General features: G+C 44.8%; 1 protein-coding gene across 5 annotated transcripts in view; it reads right to left on the minus strand.

Annotated features, from left to right (window-relative positions):
• LOC134205905 (F-actin-monooxygenase Mical) overlaps positions 1-20169 on the minus strand; it is a 273749-nt gene that overhangs the window by 44546 nt on the left and 209034 nt on the right. For 3 of the 5 annotated variants that reach the window (XM_062681611.1, XM_062681610.1, XM_062681609.1), the window contains one exon: positions 11827-11976. In XM_062681611.1, coding sequence (XP_062537595.1) covers positions 11827-11976 — 150 coding nt within the window. Of the gene's footprint in view, positions 1-11826; positions 11977-12621; positions 20118-20169 lie in introns of those variants that run through there. The other 2 variants (XR_009978230.1, XR_009978229.1) reach the window with 1 other exon arrangement.

Here is a 20169-nt window from a genome sequence, read left to right on the forward strand (position 1 = left end):
ATGGTATTGAGGGTAAGTTCAAGCATCGGCCAAATCTTTTTGGAACTACATCAGCAAACAGCGCAAAGAATCTGGTTTGCCATCTTCAATGTAGTTCAACGGCAAACTGCGTCTATCTCGGAGCTATGAGGGCTATTCACTGAAAAATTTGCTAGTGTCTTCATCGATGAGCGTATTAGCGCTGACCAAGCTAGACCCGCAGCTGGCAACGTTCCATTAATCCAGGACCGGACGGTATTCTGTCTGCTTTCTTCAAAAAAATATGTTTTTCGCAGATGGTGTGCGATGATAGGAGACTCAAGACATAGACTAAAATTTTGCGATTTCGACATCCTTTTCTCGTTTGTTAGTTATAGACCTCGTTATTTGTGTTAGACCAAGGGTTAATCAAAGAAAAGCCATCACCGTCAGCCGGTGAAATTGCAATCTGAAGAAAAGGTATATGCATTGTTCTGATTGATTGTTGAAGATTATCAATGGTGGAGTATAGGGAGATAATAGATGAGAGAGACAATGATGTACCAATCTATACGGAACAGGTCCGTACTATTTCCGAGCCTTTTCTTTTTCTTGTGGCCTCGGATGCCACGCCCGGAGGACCGCTTCTCGTTCTCAGCAGCTTCGACGACGACCGGTAGCCAAGAAGAAATCGCCTACGAGACTCGACGGACGACCTGAATCGTAAATCATCCCACGGAAAACCGCGCGGACTGGTACGAAGCGATTACCCAAGTCGAATACAATCGTCGACAGAACGTGACAGAACGCCATTCAACCAGTTGAACATAATTCAAAAACCTCGCGCGGGACGAAAAACGTCGCCATTCCAGCCAGCGCACCGCTTCCATTGTATTCGATCGGTCAGTGCAACGCCATAACATCGTCGACCAAAACCCCCGCAGTCGCCGAATGTGACAAAACGCCAGTCGAACACGCTTCGAAACTCTCGCTTGGAGCGAAAAGAGTCGTCGTTGTTCACAGCCAGCCAGCATACAGCTTCCAAGAACGTGACCTGAAGCCATCCAGCCAGTCGAAAACGGCTTGAAAAGCTCGCTCGGAGTGTAAAGCGTCGTCGTCGTCGTCGGTCCGAAGCCAAACGACAAGCCTTTGTTCCGCTTCCAATGTCCCCGATCGGTTCTGAGACCGGGAGTGACCATAGCACCGTAGATTCCACCGGATGGCACTCCCAGCGAACAGCATGCCAACTTAGAAGATCGAGCAATGCAATTACACCAATTATTTCCTCACTCCCCATAAAACGGCACAACCGCCTAATAAAACAATAATGTCAAGTTAATCTTGGCATAAAAGTAATTATTCAAAAACGCACTCCCTGATTGGATAAATATAGATTGCTTTTGTCTGGTTCGATTCGTGCCCCGTTTTGAGCCTCGCTCTCTTTGGAACGACAATCTGGTCTGAACTTTGTTCCTTCTTTGGTCATTTGGATCGGTTGACTTCCTCCTCCGGGACGTGTGGCAGCAATAGATGCTCCTGCCAAGGTAAGTGCGAGGTGGTGTAGTGAATACAGCGGTGCTAATTAGCTTACGACTTAGTGCTTGACAACTTCTTTCCCTATTTCCCTTCTGAGCAGCCGAGAGGCTACAGCTGGTGACTATTCGAAATGCAATCGAATAGTCATCCGTTTCCTCGACCAGTTGAGCTTGAGTTGATCTAGTAGTTCGGCACGGGACCGAAGCAGCACCTTAAGTAACGGTGTCGAAATCCGGCATCCGCAACGGTTCCGTTACTTGCTCTTGCCAGAAGATTCACTGGTAGTGTTGATGCTCAGGAGACATCGCGATCTGGCGGTACGTGTAGGGAATGTCCGTCGTGAATGCAATCTTATGGGTGCGGAAGCGAAGCATTATAGAGATGAGCATGAGAACTTCATTGAGAGCCAGGTTGGATGGACACGATTTAGCGCTGGAATCAAATACCACTCGACATTTTGTGTTCAAACTGAAAGGGCATAAGACAGCATGATGTGATAAATATATATAGAACTATAGTAATTCTGCTGGTAAGATAGGTCATTCGTTTCGCTCACTTGATGGCAATGATTGAGTTTTCCGTACCCTCAGATGAAGATTACTGAACTGCTCATGGAGGGTTGAATAATAAGCATAAACCACTTATGCTAGGTCTCGGCAGTTCTGGACTCTACATCATTCCTTCGAATGATCGTGGCACACAGTACTCTTGGATGAAAAACCCCATCGTGTCACTGCACCTTTGTGGTCGAATCACTTTGGTTAAACTGTTGAATCGGTGAACGCTTGGTTACTCGGTAGCTTGTGGCTGATTATATCATCCTGGACATCTTCATCGTTGGACGTGGCGGTTTGAAGATTCGGTTTTACCCCCAACTCCGATAAAATCCACACATAAGCTAGGTGCAGCGCATTCCAGGACTATCGAAATCACGAAATCAGGTGTTCCTCAAGGGAGTAATTTGTTTTCTCTTGTTTTCCATGTTCATCAACGATGCTTGTAGTGCCTAGAGGAAAACGCATCTTCTACACTGATGATATGAAAATTTATTCCGTCATCAAAAATATTGGAGATTGTCTGGAGCTACAGAATCTGTTGACCTTATTTGAAGAATGGAGCAAGCGTAACCTTCTCGAGCTTTGTGTGGCCAAATGTAGTGCAATATCGTATACCAGGAAAAGACAGCCGATTCTATTCAATTATTCTCTGGTTGAACATACTTTGGAGCGCCTCAACATAGTTAAAGATCTCAGAGTTTTGTTGGATTCGGAACTATCGTTCCACCCTCATTACGAAGATGTGATAGCTCGCGCAAATAGAAAGCTTGGTTTTATCCTGAGGCTTGCTGATGGGTTTCGTGACGCTACGATCCTCCCATCCATGGAGCAATGAGCACAACAGCACGAGAAGTGGTAGGCACTGCATAGAGGCGACCCAGGACGGGTTGGTTCGATGTGGAGTGTCAGAGAGTGACAGACGAGCAGAACGTTGCCAGAAGCCGGATGTTGGTGTTAGGTACCCAATCGAATAGGGATCGATACAAGGAAGCAAGAGCAGCCGAAAAACGAACCCACCGCAGGAAGAAAAAAGAGTACTCGTACTCAAGTTATTAGTGAGGCGCAGGAAAAAATGGAGCAGAACGATATGCGGAGGTTTTATGAGTCTGTCAATGGCGTGCGGAGAAAGACAGCGCCATCTCCCGTCATGTGCAACGACCAACAAGGAAATTTGCTGACAGATAAAACTGAAGTGGCTGCCAGGTGGAAGCAACACTTCGAGACTTGTTGAAAGGAGGAAGTGACGGTGCATCGGTGAACAGAATAAATATTAGCGACGATGGACAAGCTGTGGAGTCACCTACACTAGATGAGGTTAAAAAAGCTGTTAAAGAGCTGAAAACAATAAGGCTGCGGGGAAGGACCAGCTCCCGGCTGAACTTCTCAAACATGGCAGTGAGCAGCTTTATGAAGTTCTGCACCATATTATGTCGAAAATATGGGAAGACGAGAAAATGCCTGCTAGCTGGTTGGACGGCCTCATTTGCCCTCTCTTTAAGAAAGGGCACAGACTGGAGTGCGCCAATTACCGAGGAATAACCCTCCTTAATTCGGCGTACAAAATTATGTCCCGTATTCTGTTCAACAGATTGAGACCGCTTGAAGAGTCCTTCGTCGGCGAATACCAAGCAGGTTTTCGTGAGGGCCGATCAACGACGGATCAAATGTTTACCCTGAGACAAATGCTTGATAAATTCCTGGAGTACAACTTGCAGACACATCATCTGTTTATTGATTTCAAGGCGGCATACGATTTAGTGACACGGAATGAATTATGGCAAATTATGCTTGAACATGGTTTTCCGGCGAAACTGATACGGCTGATTCGTATAACGTTGGACGGATCGAAATCAAGTGTAAGGGTTGCGGATGAAATATCGACGTCATTTGTTACCTTAGATGGATTGAAGCAGGGTGATGCACTCTCGAATCTAATGTTCAATATAGCGCTCGAGGGAACGATTAGGAGAGCTGGTGTGCAAAGAAGCGGTACCATTATCACAAAATCGCATATGCTCCTGGGATTTGCGGACGATATCGATATTATCGGAATTGATCGCCGTGCCGTGGAAGAGGCTTTTGTGCCTTTTAAGAGGGAGACAGCGAGGATTGGACTCACGATCAATGCCAGCAAAACGAAGTACATGGTCGCTGGCAATCAACGTGGGTTCATTAGTGGTGGTGGTAGCGAAATGGTGCTGGATGGTGAAAAAATTGAAGTGGTAGAAGAATTTGTGTATCTTGGAACATTAGTGACGTGCGATAATGATGTTACTCGCGAGGTGAAAAGGCATATTGCAGCTACAAATAGGGCTTATTACGGACTTCGTAACCAGCTTAAGTCCCGTAGTCTGCAAACGAAAACAAAACTCGCGCTGCATACTACTCTGATTCTTCCGGTGGCTTTATACGGCCATGAGACATGGACGTCAAAGGAGGCTGATCGGAGAGCTCTCGGAGTGTTTGAGCGTAAGGTGCTGCGGACAATACTCGGCGGTAAACAGGAGAACGGTATCTGGCGGCGTCGCATGAATCACGAATTGTACCAGGTGTATAAAGGGCTGAATATTATTAAGCTTATACAACACGGCAGACTACGGTGGGCTGGTCACGTTGTTGGTATGCCGGATGAACGTCAAGCGAAGATGATATTTAGTAGAGAGCCCGGAAGAGGTCGCAGGCTTCGTGGAAGGCCGCGTACACGATGGCTTTTTGCAGTTGAAGAGGACCTGAGGGCGCTCAATGTTCAGGGCGACTGGAAGCGATTGGCCCAGGATCGAGTCCAGTAGAGAAGGATACTCCATTCGGCGTAGGTTCATCGAAGAGCTGTAGCCCATCAAGTATCAAGTAAGTAACTTTCTTGTTTGGTCCTTTATTATGTTAAAGCTGTACGAATACAAGGTCAGTAACTTGGGCCAGTTCAAGACGTAATTCTCAAAATCGTGAACGAAATGCCCATGCAGACCGTGCGTGCCGCTTGCGATGGGTTTTAGAAACGTTTGAAGCTCGTGAAGAAGTACAAAACAGAGGTCATTACAAAAGAAATGTTACAAACTTTCCTTATAAACAACACTTCCAATGAAATGGAACTGGGAAAAGAAATAATATAATAACTGTGGAAGTACTTAATGAACACTAAGCTGCGAGGCGGCTCTGTCCCAGTGTGGGGATGTAATGCAAATAAGAAGAAGAAGAAGTATTCGAAGGCAACAGGCAAAGCAGGAGTGGAAGTCCTTGCTGCAGGCAAGGAAGGAGGCTGAACGAAAGATCCGCCAACTTACCGAAGAGAAAGAGTTGGCAGAGAGCCATGCGATGGAGGCCACGAAGAAAGCCGATTCGAAGATTCTTACTGAAGAAAAGCAGCTGGCAGCTAGCGCCAAGCCGGTATTGCACAAGAGGAAGGCTACTAAGATCCGTCGGAAGAAGGTTGAGCAGGTTGCCGACCCTAAGGAACGACGGAAACCAGTTCCTCCTTCTACGAGGACTACCGAAGTTCGCCGGGAGGAAGGCCTGCCCTGGAGGGCAGGGAAGTTGTGAATTTATTATTATTATTATTATCTTTATTAAAGAGGTTTTCGGCCCTGGGCCGGTTCACCTCGTAGGAAGTTGTGAATCTCAAAAAGGCAAAGAAGGAGCGAAAAGCGAAGAAAGGACACACCTTCCAAATGGCCAAGAAGGGACACACCTTACAAATGGTCATGGCAGGAAGGACAGAGGCGAAGCAATTATCGTCAAGGCTGATGGTAAGAGGTATGCTGACGTTCTGAAAGCTTTGCGGGCAATAAAAAGCTTACTGGCCTAGAGGATGATGTCAACTGCATCCGCAGAAGGCAGAAGGGCGAGATGATCCTCGTCTTGAAACGGGATGCTGCGCGGAAAAGTTCCGCGTATAAAAAGTTGGCAGAAGAGGTGCTGGGTGATGCGGTTGGGTGAGGTGGTGAGAGGCCTATGCCCAGTAGAGGTGATCCAATACCGAGGCCTGGACAAAATTACCGAAGCCGGTGAGCTGATAGCTGCACTGAGAGATCAGTTTGGCGTTGAAATCCATGATACCGCGATTCGGTTACGGAAAGCTTATGCTGGAACGTAGGTTGCCTCATTCCAGATACATCTGGCTGACGCCAGCTGAAGGTGGGTTGGTCGGTATGCTCAGTGAGCGCAAAACAACAACCTCAGGCCTGCTTCAAGTGCTTCGATTACGGACATAAGTCATATGACTGCGAAGGTCCTGATCGAAGTCGGCTTTGCCGGAGGTGTGGAGCTGAAGGTCACAACTGCTACAACAGTCAGTACGCGAGAATAAGACTGATGTTGCCTTGCTGTCCGACCCGTACCGCATCCCTGCTAAGCATAGCAGCTGAGTTGCGGATAAGTGCGGAATAGTGATCATCTGGTAAACGGAGTTTATTTTTGTAGCTGCTGCTGTCTTCCTAGATGGAGCATAGAGCAGTATACTAGGGCTAGATAATTTTGTAGCGAGACTAACAGGTCTTAAAGCATTAGTTGTAGCAGGAGACTTCACCGCGTGGGCAGTCGATTGGGCCTCTCGGTTCACTAACGCTAGAGGTCATATCCTGCTAGAGTCTCTAGCGATACTGAACGTAGTCCTGCTGAACGAGGGCCAAGCGTCAACGTTCAGAGGACCGAGTGGCGAGTCATGCATCGATGTGGCCTTCTGCAGCGCGGTATGGACGTTGGAGCCTGAATGGAGGGTTCACGAATGGTATACTTGCTAGTGACCATCCGGAAATACTTTTTATGGTCAGCTAAACCCCCAAAAGAACCACAAGGCGGGTCAGTAAGGCTGATCTAGGATGGCGTACCTCGCAGTTCGACCCAGAACTGCTAGAAAAATCAGTACGGTGGGAAAATCGGACTCAAGGCCTTAGTGCTATTGAGTTATCCGATATTCTAACACGAGCATGTGACGTGACAATGCCCAGGAGGACTATGCCAACCGGAAACCGCAAACCGGTGAACTGGTGGACGAACACGATAGTTGATATTCACAGTACCTGTCTTAGAGCTAAAAGAAGGTTGCGACCCAAACAGGGAGCAGAGTTCTGAACTACGACATCAAATGTAGTAAGAGAGCCTTCTTTGAAGAGCTGTATAGGATGGCCAATAATATTCCATGGAGTATTATGATGGTTAGGACCAACAGCAAACCTCCAGAGAAATCCCCGGAGATGTTAACCAGGATCGTAGAAGGTTTGTTCCCGAAGCATGACTCGTACGAGTCAGTGAACGTGGTACCGTTAGTGACTAACGATGAGCTTATCGCCGTTGCAAGAAAACTTAAGCTAACCTGGTCCTTGAGCACGTGATTCTTGCCGCTCCAGATATGTTCAGGAGCTGCTTCCAACATTGCCTAGACGAAGGAAACTTCCCAGATCATTGAACACGGCAGAAGTTGGTGCTATTGCCTAAGCCTGGAAAATACTGGGGAGAGCCTTCGACACACATACCAATTTACCTACTCGACACAACCGGTAAGTTGTTAGAGAGGATGATCCTGAATAGATTGACGAACTATACGGAGTGTGCTGGTGGCTTATCAAGCAACCAGTATGGGTTCCGCAAAGGCCGTTCTACCATCGAAGCAATTCGGTAACGGAAACGGCTAAGATAGCACGTGGTTTGAATAGGAGAGGTATTAGGTACTGTGCATTGATTACACTAGATGTAAAGAATGCATTTAATAACTCTAGCTGGGGAGCTATAGCTGATTCCCTGCATCGCTTGAGAGTACCGGATTATCTGTGCAGGATTCTGGAAAACTATTTTTAGAACAGGATATTGTAAGTCGACACCGACGCTGGTCAGCAGTCGATTAAAGTGTCAGCAGGTTCCTCGGACCGGTTCTGTGGAATATCATGAATGACGGAGTATTACGCTTAAATCTCCCGGCTGGTGCGAAAACAGAAGACTTTGCGGATGATGTAATGCTAAAGGTCACAGGCGACACTCTCGACGAAGTTGAATTGAAAGCTTCGTACGCGATTAGCAGAGTCGAAGAATGGCTCAACTCAAGTACATTGAAAGAACTGTTTTTTGAACTACCAAAAAACCATCGTATATAGAGAAAGAAACAATTTAATGCGGAGTCCCACCATGCATAATTGTGATCCACATCAGATCCACAACAACACTTTTTGCGGACGTTCCACAAACGCAGAGGAAGAAACATTTGAATGTGAGCCTCGCAGAACTGTGACAGCTAACCCAATCAAACTCTCTTTATTCTACTCCTTCATCGCACCTTGAGACGAGACATGTAAAGTCGATTCTGGTACTTTTAATCATTGACTCATATTCTCCTTTTCATCAGAATTGAACATTGATTGTGACGTTTACATTTTTCTCTGTACAGATCCCGTCCCAGATCGCAACTTTCAATTTTTTAAATGATCGATCAAAACCATTCAAAAGTGCTCTAATCTTTTGAAGCTTTGCAAAACTGAGATTTTGTGCTAAGGATGATGGGAGTGACTGTGAATTGGTGGCATAATTTGAAAAATATTTTGGGAGGTAAATGCAGGGTTGTTACGGAGATCCTGAAATATTTTCCGCGCCAAATCCGCGCCGACTAAAATCAAATCCGCGCCGTTTCCGCGCGACATGTAATCCATTCCGCGCCAAATCCGCGCGAACTGACTTCTCAAATATACGTGAAATATCAATTTTGGTTATCACAATTAACTGAACATAATCTCTTCAAGTTCGTTTTTAATAACATTATCGTTATTAAATATTATTTTAAACTTCAACTTTACTCAAGTATGTACCCAATTGAAAATAGGACTAACAAAATCGCAGTTAATATAAAAACTTTTCTAGATGGTCCTTTTAATCACTAGAAGTACTGAAGATAAGTGAACAAAAACGAAACAGCCAAAACTATTTCAAAAAGCACCGCTTTTTAGATAAGTTGCTGGTTTGGGCATGTTTTGTTTAATTATTTTCAGTGGATTTTGACACATAAATAAAGATAAAAAAAATTCAGTGGATTTCTTGTTGATCGAACTATACGAGATGAATTGATATACAAGGAATGTTCAGGCCAGATTTGATCATATATATTATAGATAAACTTGGCAAATAATAATAAACCTGCCGTAAAAAATGAAACCGCCATTTCTTCTCAAGCATCAAATTATGCAGCTTTTTTGTAATTTTTTATCACAAGACATACTTGCGTTGTAAAACAATAATTTAAATTTGTATCAAGAAACAACTCCAGCAAAAGTGCGGAAAGTCTTCTTCAATTCTTGTGAAAAGTTTGTCTAGAAGTTCATGCAGGAAATTCCGCCAATTAACATTTTTATCGTAATTTTCAGGCAAGAATTCCTGTGTCCTTTTATACTAGAATTTCAACTAAAATCTCTGAGAATACCCGCAAAAAATCCTGCAGAAACTCATCATTCGCACACATTCATCCCGGAAATGTCTACGGAATACTCCGGGAATTTTCGCAGAAATTATCCTGGAAATGTTTGCAGAAATCCAACTGCTCTTGCAGAAGGCGTTCCAAAGTTGTCTGCAAAAATCGCTTTGGTCATTCACGCAGACATTGATTGGTGACTTCCTGCGTAAAAACTTCCGGAGAATCTTTCGTTAAAATCTAGACGCAATTAATGAAGATTGTTTAAAAAAATTCCTGTGATCGTCGCTACAGGAATTTCGCAAAGTGAATTTTTGCGGAAATTTCTCAGGGAATCTGTAAAAATTCTTTCGGAAATACATTCGGAACTTCCTTCATGAATTCCTGTGGAAATCGCTTTGGAAACTTCTTCAGACATTTTTTGGTAAATTTCTGTGGATAACCTTCCGAGAGTTGTTCCAAAAATTCAATATGGCATTGCTGCGATTTTTTTACAGTAATACCTGTGGTTAGTGGTTCAAGAATTTTTGCAGAAATTCATCCACAATTTTCTTTATAACTTTTCGGATTTAAAATGCTGCAGTAATCATCTTCAGGCTGCATATTCCTCATAGAATCCTTGTGAAAATTCTTCAGGAGGTTTCTTAAATTTTGTGTGAATATTCCTGCGAAAAAAATTACCGGAGTTATATGAAAATATCGCAAAAAAATACTCCTAGAATCACTGCGTTTTTTAAGCAATACCTTTTGAAAATTACATTCCAATGTTTGAACGAATTTCTGCTGAAGTACTTATTAAATTAGGCATCTGCATCAATAAAGGAACATTTTTGTATTTTCATTTGACCTTTCCCGTCAAAAATAGTATCTCGTTTTATTGTCTTAGTCGATTCTAGGGTTTATACAACAATTGACCTTTCCCGTCAAAATTTTTTATTCAATCGAATCTTTGGCTTATTTAAGGTCAACTTTCCCAAAGAACGCATATTTTTTACGCCTCTAAGTATTTTGAAAATATAAAACAAATATCAAAAAAGTGCTGTTTTTTAAGATTGCCCCAATTTTGAACGAACATCGGGTGAATTTTTCAGGCCGGTTCACACGTGCAGCACTTTTACGGTTTCTGCTTGCGATTTTAAAAATAGTTAGAGGCGCCAAAAAATATGGGTTCATTGGGAAAGTTGACCTTAAATAAGCCAAAGAATCGATTGAGTGAATAAAAATTTTTGACGGGAAAGGTCAATTGTTGTATAAACCTTTATTCGTTTTTGATGAATGCTATGAAAGAAATATAAAATGTTCAACACTATATCAGAATTCCTGACGAAAAAACTTTCGAAAAATGCTGTGGTTCCCTTTATGATAATCAATCAGAAATTGACAAATATCTCGGGTGCTCATGTCCTTTAACAGACATGTTTTGTATGCGGCATGCTTTAGAATGGTTTAAAAGTGACGACAAGTGGCGCCACTCTCCTAAGCGCCTGTAAATATCCGAAAAATAATGAGAGTACAGTAGACGTTTGATAACTGCAAGTCGTTTAACTGCAATGCTTTTTAACTGCAATTCGATAGTTGCAACAGTTTTGCAGTTATCGGACCGCTAAACTTTGAACTGATGTTAAACTCAATGACAGCTGCATTGCGCTGCACATTTAGATGCACTTTCATTGCATCTGACGTCGATTGACAACCGATTGACGTCTAGAACAAGATGAATACACAGCTAGGTGTTTCAATCTGCTCAGTTTAAGGACGAGAAGAAGGCGGGGGTGAAAAATTCATTTTCGGTGCAAAACATAAACAAACCGGCTGGCTCTTCCATACTAAAATCCAAGATGGCTGAATCGTGAATTTGGCAGATTGGAACACCTAGTGGTGTATTCATCTTGGTCTAGACTGTGTTGCAGTTAACGAACGGCATTCGTTAACTGAAAAGTAAACATTTTGCAGTTATCGAACGGCTACTGTAATTGACTTCGAACGTAAATTTTGTTCTCAACAACATTTGCTAACGAAAATTAAACCCACTAGATAGACATAAAACTAATTTTCAAATGAACATCCTTAGATCCAGCATATTATTTGTTACACTTTCACCTAAAACTAAATCCGCGCCAAATCCGCGCGAAGCCCTGAAATCGTTATGTAAATCCGCGCCAAATCCGCGAAAACCGCGAAATCCGCGAAAATCGCGAAATCCGCGTAGTCGTAACAACCCTGTAAATGTTCCCGGGAATCCGGAAAATGATTTCACTAGCATAAAATCCTCCCTCCTCCTTATTCGAAATACAAAAAATCCCGTAAAAAGCAAAAATATATAACCCTTTCGTTACACCTTGGTGTACAATAAAGACAAAACACATTGTAACAAGATTTCATCCCACTTACCTGTACTTTAGCCGGTCGTCGCAGGTGCGTATCGTCGATGAAGATTCGCGGCGGCAGCCGATGGGTCGGTTCGTGATCGAACTCGGAATCGGTGGAAATCTCCGTCGCCGAGTTGATCTCCTCCGAGGCCGATTCCGAATCGGATGCACCCTGAAAGATACGTGGAAAAACAAACACAATTTTACTTCAATCGGACGGTCCTTGTTTCGAGAACGCCATAGAAAACCAATAGAATAAAAAAACAAATAATAAAACATCGCATTTGCTTCGCAGTTGGTTGAGCTGATGTTAGGGACGGCGCACATTTGTTTTAGCGAAAATCATGGTAGAGCACATCGCAACGAAATACAGTTCGCATGAAATGTTAGTTGCAACAATATCAACGTTAGTAGATTGGCGTTTCCGCGTTCAAAGGACAATAAAGCGTCTTCGGGTACGATTTAATCGAAAGAAGATTCTTGTACGATGTTCTAAGGTGTTTTTCGAGTGTCAGTATTTTGAATGATTCGAATAAGCGCACGGATTTTATGAATGCAGCAGTGAATGTCTTAAAATGTTTTTGTCTAGTTTAAATGATTCGATGTTTTTCGATGTTTTGAGGTTAATAACGAGAATTATGATCATTTAATCGCGGTATTGATCGCAGCAACTGTAATTGTAAGCAGCGCCTAACCTTTTCGTTTAGAGGTAGCGAACACATTGATTATGTTTAGAATGTAAATTCATCGCATAACTCAATCAGAAAACAAACAACGCCAAATTTCAAACAGATTCACACCTAAACAATTAATTTACCTCTCTTCCCTTCTGATTTCTCTGTTTAAAACGCTTGATTTCGAATAATTTTCCTTTCCTTTCTTCATTTCAGCTTAAATCGTACCCAAAATCCAGAACTATTTGATATGACAGGGTGATCTAGTGTGTTGCGTTGTATTTTCTATGTTTTACTTTAACTTTTTTTTTCTACAATAAATGAGTGACGAATGGTCTAATTTGGACTAATGGCTTCCGAATGGTAAATTTTCTACTACTTGACGAGGAGTGGATGGTTTCGACAACAACGTCTAGGAGATTGAACAATTGTCTCGGCGATCGTGCTGATCGCCACCACCTCTGCGGTAAGATCTGCCACCGCTACCCGAGGAAGAAGGAACGTCTTTGCGAGTGTAGTGCGTCATCCGCGACGGTTGGGTGATGGCTTTTGTGGTGATACGACTCAAGGCAGCCGCACCGGAGGAACCGTAGGTGGAAATCGGGTGATACGAACTGGTCGTAATGGGGGTGCGATGAGAGGCGGACGTAGTTATAGGATAGGCGTCGTCATCGCTTTCGTTCTCCAGCATCTCCCGAATGTATGGGTTGGGATCGTTTCGGGATACTTGCGAACGGATGAATCGGTTCGCCTTTTGGTGCAGTCTTTGACTGCGATTGACGATGTTGCTACTGTCAGCAGTTGGTCTATGAGAGTATGCAGTTCTTGGGACAGTCCTAGCCGGCAAGTCGTATGTTCTACTTGAGGTGTAAGGTACGTGCGTCGATGGTTTAGTTCTTGGCAATGTGTGTGTCATTGGAATATCGTCCAGATGCATTGGTTCGTTATGGTATCTTCCGCCCGAACGACTGGTAGGAATATCTAATTCATAGGCCGAAGACCGTTGTGGACGAACGGTGTTAGTGCATGGAATATCCGAATCATTCAAACGACGTAATCTGGCAGCACTGCTGACAGGAACATCATGATCGATTACATGACCACGTTGGGCTTTGGGCACATATTCTTCTGGATCGTACCATTTAGGAAGCTCGGAATCAGGAACTTCAAACGAGTCGAATGCTCGGCGGTTAATTTTTGGAACATATTCTTCCGGGTCATAGTCCTTCGGGATGGCTTTCTTAACGGTTATCTTTCTACGGGGTTTACATTCCGTTTTCAAATCTTCCAGCTTTCGTTCTAAGGTTTTGATATCTTCTTTCATGTGAACTGGAGGTTCCTTGTAGTACGGAACACCACGATCTAAAATGGCTTCCCATTTGGAAAAATCAGTGCTACGGGGTATCGGAGATTCCCTATCAATATCAACTCTCGTCGCATCTACATCAAGCTTCGACGTATCGGTAGATGATTTACACTTTCTCAAGTTGTCTCTTCGCCGGTTAATCCTCAGACTCGACAGATCCTCCTCCGATTCCTCAAAGTCCAGATGTCGTAGCCGAGGATTCACCAAGTGTTTGCAAGAAGAAGGCGGTTCTATATCAAACCCATAGTCCCGCAGTTCTTCCAGAGACTTCTTGCTGTGTCGTCTACCCATAACTCCCGGAACCTCCAACCGATCGAATGACTTGGATCGCCTCTTCAGTTGCTTCGACTTCTCCGGAACTATGTAGAATGTATCGACGACCTTATCGTCCTGCTTGACAAAGACCTGTTCAACAACCAGGTTCTCGATACTTGACGACCGCTTTGCACGCCAGGGATCGATGCAAATGGAATTGTCAAATGGTCTTCCACCGACGACGGCCGGCGAAATGCTTCGTTCTAATGCCCTCGGTTTACGGATTGGGCGCTGCGGCTGTTGCGGGTTCAGTTCCAAAGGTTCTCTGGCTTTCTCCTCCAGTATTTGTTTATAGGTCGTGAAGTCGGATTTGGGTTTCCTATCGATCGTTGGCGGTGGCTCGTAGAATACCGGGCCAACAAGGTCCGTTCCCATCAGGCCGGATGAAATGTCCTTCAGGATGCTGGCGTAGTTACTGGTTACTCCGCTGGTTGACGGTTGGGGTTCACCGTGTTGACTGTCGTCCGTGTGGAGAGTGTACACCTGGATCTGTTGAGGGACGTGAGGGGTCATCTGTTTGATTTTTTCGGTGTGATTCAAGATGTTCAATGCCGGCGGTTCATCGATGGCTGGTTTCTTGGTCATGCTAACGATGTCCGGTAGATCGCGAGGTATAGTTTTGGTCTTGACTGAATCTTCCTTTTTGGACAAATCTGTTTGATCTGGAGATTCAGAAACCTCGGTTAGTGTAGTCATCATTAGCTCTAATTTAGGATCGACCTTGAGAGTTGTTGCCTGCTTTTGTGTCTGCGAAAGGTACTTTTCTGTTAATTCTCTCGAAGCCTGGAGGAATTCTTTTTCGGGCAACGAATTAATACTATGTCTTGGGGTAATCGTAGGATCTTGAATACTGGGGCTTCTTCTACGAGGTGCAGGTATTGGAGCAGGTTCCAATAAATTATTCTTATTTGTGGTTGTTTTGAGGATCGGTTTCTGATCATGTTCATCGCCGGACGATAATAGTTCGTCAAGATTAATCACCTCTGGTATATCAGCACTATCCAGCAGGTCGTCAAAGCTCAAAATTTCACGTTTCTTAACAACTGGTTCACGGCTAAGAATGCTACGTTGTTGGTCAATGTCATCGGGGATTTGTTGTTTGAAAGAAGAGCGTCGTTCAATTGGTTTCGGCTTCTCAAGAGCACGTTCAGCTTGTTGACTCTTGATAGAAACTTTCCTTTCTAAGGGTTTGGGAGCTCTTTCTTCAGGAATCAGGGGTGGGCTTTGATTTTTAATTGGCTGCCTTCGATCCAATGGGATAGGAACAAATGCAGATTCCACTTTTGTCTGACCCTCAGAAGAATTTCGTTCGATAGATGCCTTTTGAATCGAAGGTTGACCTTGTTTCCTCAACGATAGCTTCCTCTCCAACGGTATCGGAACTTGGATTGGTGGAGCTGAAGTTTCATCCACCTTGGATTGTATCTTGAACGATGGTTTGCGTTCCATCACCGGCTGAATCATTGGCGGAGAAGATGTCACTGCTTTCGGAGGCGACGGAGCCTTCTCCTTGGTGTACTTTTTCTTAATTTGAGTCGAGCGATCCAGGTGGATTTGCATCAAATCTGTGGATTCTTCGGTCGGCTTAGGCTTCGCTGGGTCCGTTGATCGTTTTTTAATTGACCCCTCCCGAATAACTTCCATTTTGCACTCCTCCCTTCGGAAGGGGGACAGAAGACTCTTCAGGGAAGAACCTTCCGGTGCAGCAATGGTTTTAGCCCGTTGAAGCTTGTTAAACATCTTCTGGAAAGAGGATTTCTTACGCTCGACTGGTACGGGCAGCTCGTCGACCGTATCATCCAGGTCGGCTCCAGGCATAATTTCCATGGCCAGTTGGTTTACGCCTTCGCTTATGACCGGGGCTTCATCTCCGTCCAGTCTGTCTTCCGAGCGAGATTGTCTAGTGATTATGGTGCTACGGAACTCTGAGAGGGTTCGAGGAACATCCACTTCCAATACACGCACCAATTGAGGTTCGTTGGATGAAAGTTCTGCGCTAGTTGATTCTCTTTGATCGCGGAAAATAGCTTCATGTTTCTTGCGAAGTTCTTCGAAACAGATTTCGTCAGATGAAAGCTTCCGCTCCCGTGGAGGCTGAATCGTAGAAGGTGAACATTCGATCGAGCTTTGAGTATCTTTTTTCGGTGGAGCATCCGCTTTGTTGGCCATCATCAAAGAAGATGTACCTTGCACGGAAGGTGTAACATCACCGGATGAACTATTCAGAGATTTATGTGTCTCCACTTGTCCAGTTCGAATAGCTTTATGGCACAACGCTGGTGTTGGTTGTGGCATGACATTATTGTTTGGGTTTTCTACTTTTTGTTGCATTTCCTGAATCGGCTTAGAATCAGAAGCACCCTCGACCCGCATTAATGCTGGATGATTAGTTTTGGACGGCACAACCACAGCTGATTTCGAAGTAACGACTTTTTCAGGAAGAATTTTGGTTTGCTGAGCCTGAGTAGCTGTCGGTTGATCCATCTGAGCTTTAACGGGAGCCGCATTGGTAGGAACAGTGTAGCGAGGCATTGTTGAAGTGACCTTTGAGGTTACTTCTTTGTCGGGAACAACCCTAGTTTTCGGTTTATCAGCTTCATTGGAAGAGGTAGCCTTTCGATTGATTATCGGAGTCTTAACATCGGAAGAGTTTGAACTGATAACTTGTTCACACTTAGCTGTGGTATCTGTTTGAACCACTTTTCGAGCCATCACTGGCGTTAAATTGGGGACCGTTTTTACCGGAATCTCAAGTGCTTTCGTGCCACGCTCAAGACTATTTTGTAACGTCTTAACTTCTGTACCAACTTCAATTGATTTCGCGACAGCAACTGTTTTTCGAACCGCTAAAGGAGTATTCGACGAAATTGCATTTTCCGCGTTCGAATTTGCAACCGGGGCTACTGCAATTTTTGATTTATCGACTTCACTGGAAGAAATTGCCTTCCGATTGAAAATCGGAGTCGGCTGCGAAACTGCCTTGATATCGGAAGAGTTTGAACTGATAATTTGTTGGCTCTTCGCAGTGGTATCTGTTTGAACAACTTTTCGAGACATCACTGGCGTTACGTTGGTGGGCTCGGACTTTACCGTTTTGGCCGGACTTTCGAGTACTTTCGTGGGACTCTGAAGATTATTTTGTAGCATTTGAACTCCTGTATCAACTCCAATTGAAGACGCGGAAGCAACTATTTTTCGAACCGCTAAAGGAGTATTCGACGAAACTGTCTTGTCCGCATTCGAAACTGCATCCGGGACTACTGCAGCTGGCTTCTCCACTGATAAATCTTTTTGAACAATCGCGACAGATTTCGGAGCAATAACGTTCTGGGTGATTAAAACCTTGGCAGGTGTCTTTTCCAAATGCATCGGAACAATCTTTTGAGCATTCGTTGAAACGGATAATGGGGTTTTGTCTGTCTGATCCACAACGTTTCCAGGGGTCGAATTCTGAGGGAACTTCTTTGTCAGTGTTGGAGTTCCTACCGGAGACGGCATCACTTTTCTCGCTAGGACGGGCGTTGATACGGGAATCTTCGATTCTTGAACCTGGACGACCTTCGCGCATGACTCGATTGAAGTGCCATTCTGAACTATTCTACGCTGCGATCTGGGAGTATCCGGTGGGGTTGTTTTGCGTGGTACGATCATATGTAATGGTGGTGATGATGACGGCGCCTCTACCGGCAATACCGGCGATGCCACGGTCCTCGGTTGCGTTTTTTCCCTGCTAGAGGCTTTTTCTTCTTGCAGTTTGACTCCAAGTGAATTCGGCATGGCTTTCGTCTGGGGGGCCTGAAAGGGCTGAATTTTAAGCGATTCTGCTGGTGCACCGACCGGTGTGGGTTCCGGCTCTTCGAGCAGCTTCTCGAAGACTTCATCGACCTTACCTAAATCGCCGGGATCGCTGAGTTTGCTGTTCAGGCTGGAGGTCGAAGTTGAACGTGAATCGAGTTTGGAGAGGCTCGCGAGGTAGATCTCCTCCAAAGTTTCCTGCATTTTAACCGGAACGGTAATCTTGAAGGGGGGTCGTTTGATGGTCATTTTTGGAACGCTAGAAAGCTGCTTTTTTGCTGAAGATGGCGAGTGCTTTGGCGAGAGTCGGGGTGGGGATTTCTTCGTGGGGGATCTTTTCTTTTTAGCAGGCTTGGGGCTTTGTCGCTTCTTCGGAAGTCCAAGAATCTCGTCAAAATTGTCCAGTAGAGAATCGTCACCTTCTTCCAGCAAATCGTCGAAGAGTTTATCTTCTAGATTCATGGGTTGGCGTTTTGGAGGGGTTGGGGACTTTTTTTTAGTCTTTGGGGAAGGTGTCTTAGGGGCAGGTTTGGGTGGTTCTTCGATTTCTTTGAGCAGATCTTCAAAAAGAGCTTCATCGGGAGTTAAAGGTTGCTTCGGAGAACTAATCGATTTCAGATCTTGCGTCGGTTTGCATGTCAGCTTGAGTGAAGGCTTATCGTCTTTTAGCAGATTTTCAAACAGTTGTTCGTCTGAGTCAGCAGATATCCGTAAATTAGTAGTTTTTGGAGGGGAGCCGACCGCATTTGTTTCTGGTATTGGGGATTGTGACTTTTGCTTAGCCACGGTTTGGAAAGCAAGTGCATTTTTAACCGGAGCAGCCGCTGGTACGGCAGATTCAGTTTTGGATTTTTTGATAACCTGGAAAGCTAAAATGTTCTTTTTTGGAGGAAGTGGTACGACCGGAGGTTTCGGTGCTAATGCAGCAGGAGTGAGCTTTCGAGTTACACTCGGAGATTCAACGCTGTTCTTCCGCGATATGGCCGGTGATACCTTCGAGGATGACGGGGTGGACGGCGACGATTTCGTTGTAGTGGGACCGAAGTACTTCTTCATTTCAACTTCGTCGGGTTTTTTGCGGGACACCATAGGAGACCCCTCAACACTGGAAACAGAAGATGGTGTTCCGATGCTTGCTTTAGCGCTAGCTGGAGTCGAATTGCTTATCGGGAAGTATTTAGAAAGATTGACCCCTTGCAAAGCGGAGACATCTTTGTTCGGTAGATGTTTCGGTTTCTGTTCAAACTGTTCCTTCTTAGAGGCGTTGAAAAATTTTGAGACATCTTTCTCGCTGCGAACCCCTACAATGCGGGGTCCTTCTACGGCTGACTTAATGGATTGCATATTGCTTTGGAATTTCTTGGCATCGACCTTCTTCATGCGCTTGTCCAGTGCTGCCTGATCTTTCTTGATTTGCTCAAGAAACTCATCGGCATCGTCTCGCACATTGCTGGACGATCTGGGACGATGGCGACGCCTTGATAATGGGGTACTGCGTCCGCTGCTGCTTAGCGCGTCGTCGAACGTTGCATCTTCGCTACCAGCGGAAGGGGTTGGTGAGGCGGATGATTTCTTGTGTCTACGGTGCTTTTTGAGCGACGGCGTTGGGGAAGGTGGAATTTCGGGAGTTTTCGATTTTTTCAATGAAGGCGTTGGGGATGGTGGCACATCGGGACGTTTCTGCTTCTTCAAGGATGGCGTTGGCGAAGGAGGTGGTTTCAGTGCAGTAGGGGATTGTGCTTGACGCGGAAGCATTGGCGAGGCCGGTGTAAGCTCGTTTTTGTTTGGTGTTTGCATGGAAGTGGGCGTGGTCTGTTTAGATTGATTGACCGTTTGAGGCACTGGTGAAGCCAAAGAAGGTGGGGGTGTTTGGAGTTTGGGTGATGGTTTGTCCGATTTAATAAATGTACTGAGACTATTCATAAGGCCTCCAAAGAAAGAAGTTTTAGGCTTAGAAGCGTCTGAGGCGTCGAGTGCCGACGATGACGAGGGCGGCGGCGTGCTGGTGGAGGAGTTAAGCCATTGCTCACGAACGCTAAGCTTCTGTAGCATTCTCTCCTTCAGAGCCTTATCTTCAGCAGATTCTGTTGGCTGCGGCGGCGGTAGGTTATAGACTGTAGGGATACTAAGATTAGGAAGTACGATAGGATCTTTTGGTGCAGGCTGTTGCATTGAGGCAACCCGGAAATTATTTGCAATATTTGTTTCGATTGAA

Source organism: Armigeres subalbatus, chromosome 1, assembly GCF_024139115.2.
Source record: "Armigeres subalbatus isolate Guangzhou_Male chromosome 1, GZ_Asu_2, whole genome shotgun sequence".
NCBI classification, from domain to species: Eukaryota; Metazoa; Arthropoda; class Insecta; order Diptera; family Culicidae; genus Armigeres; species Armigeres subalbatus.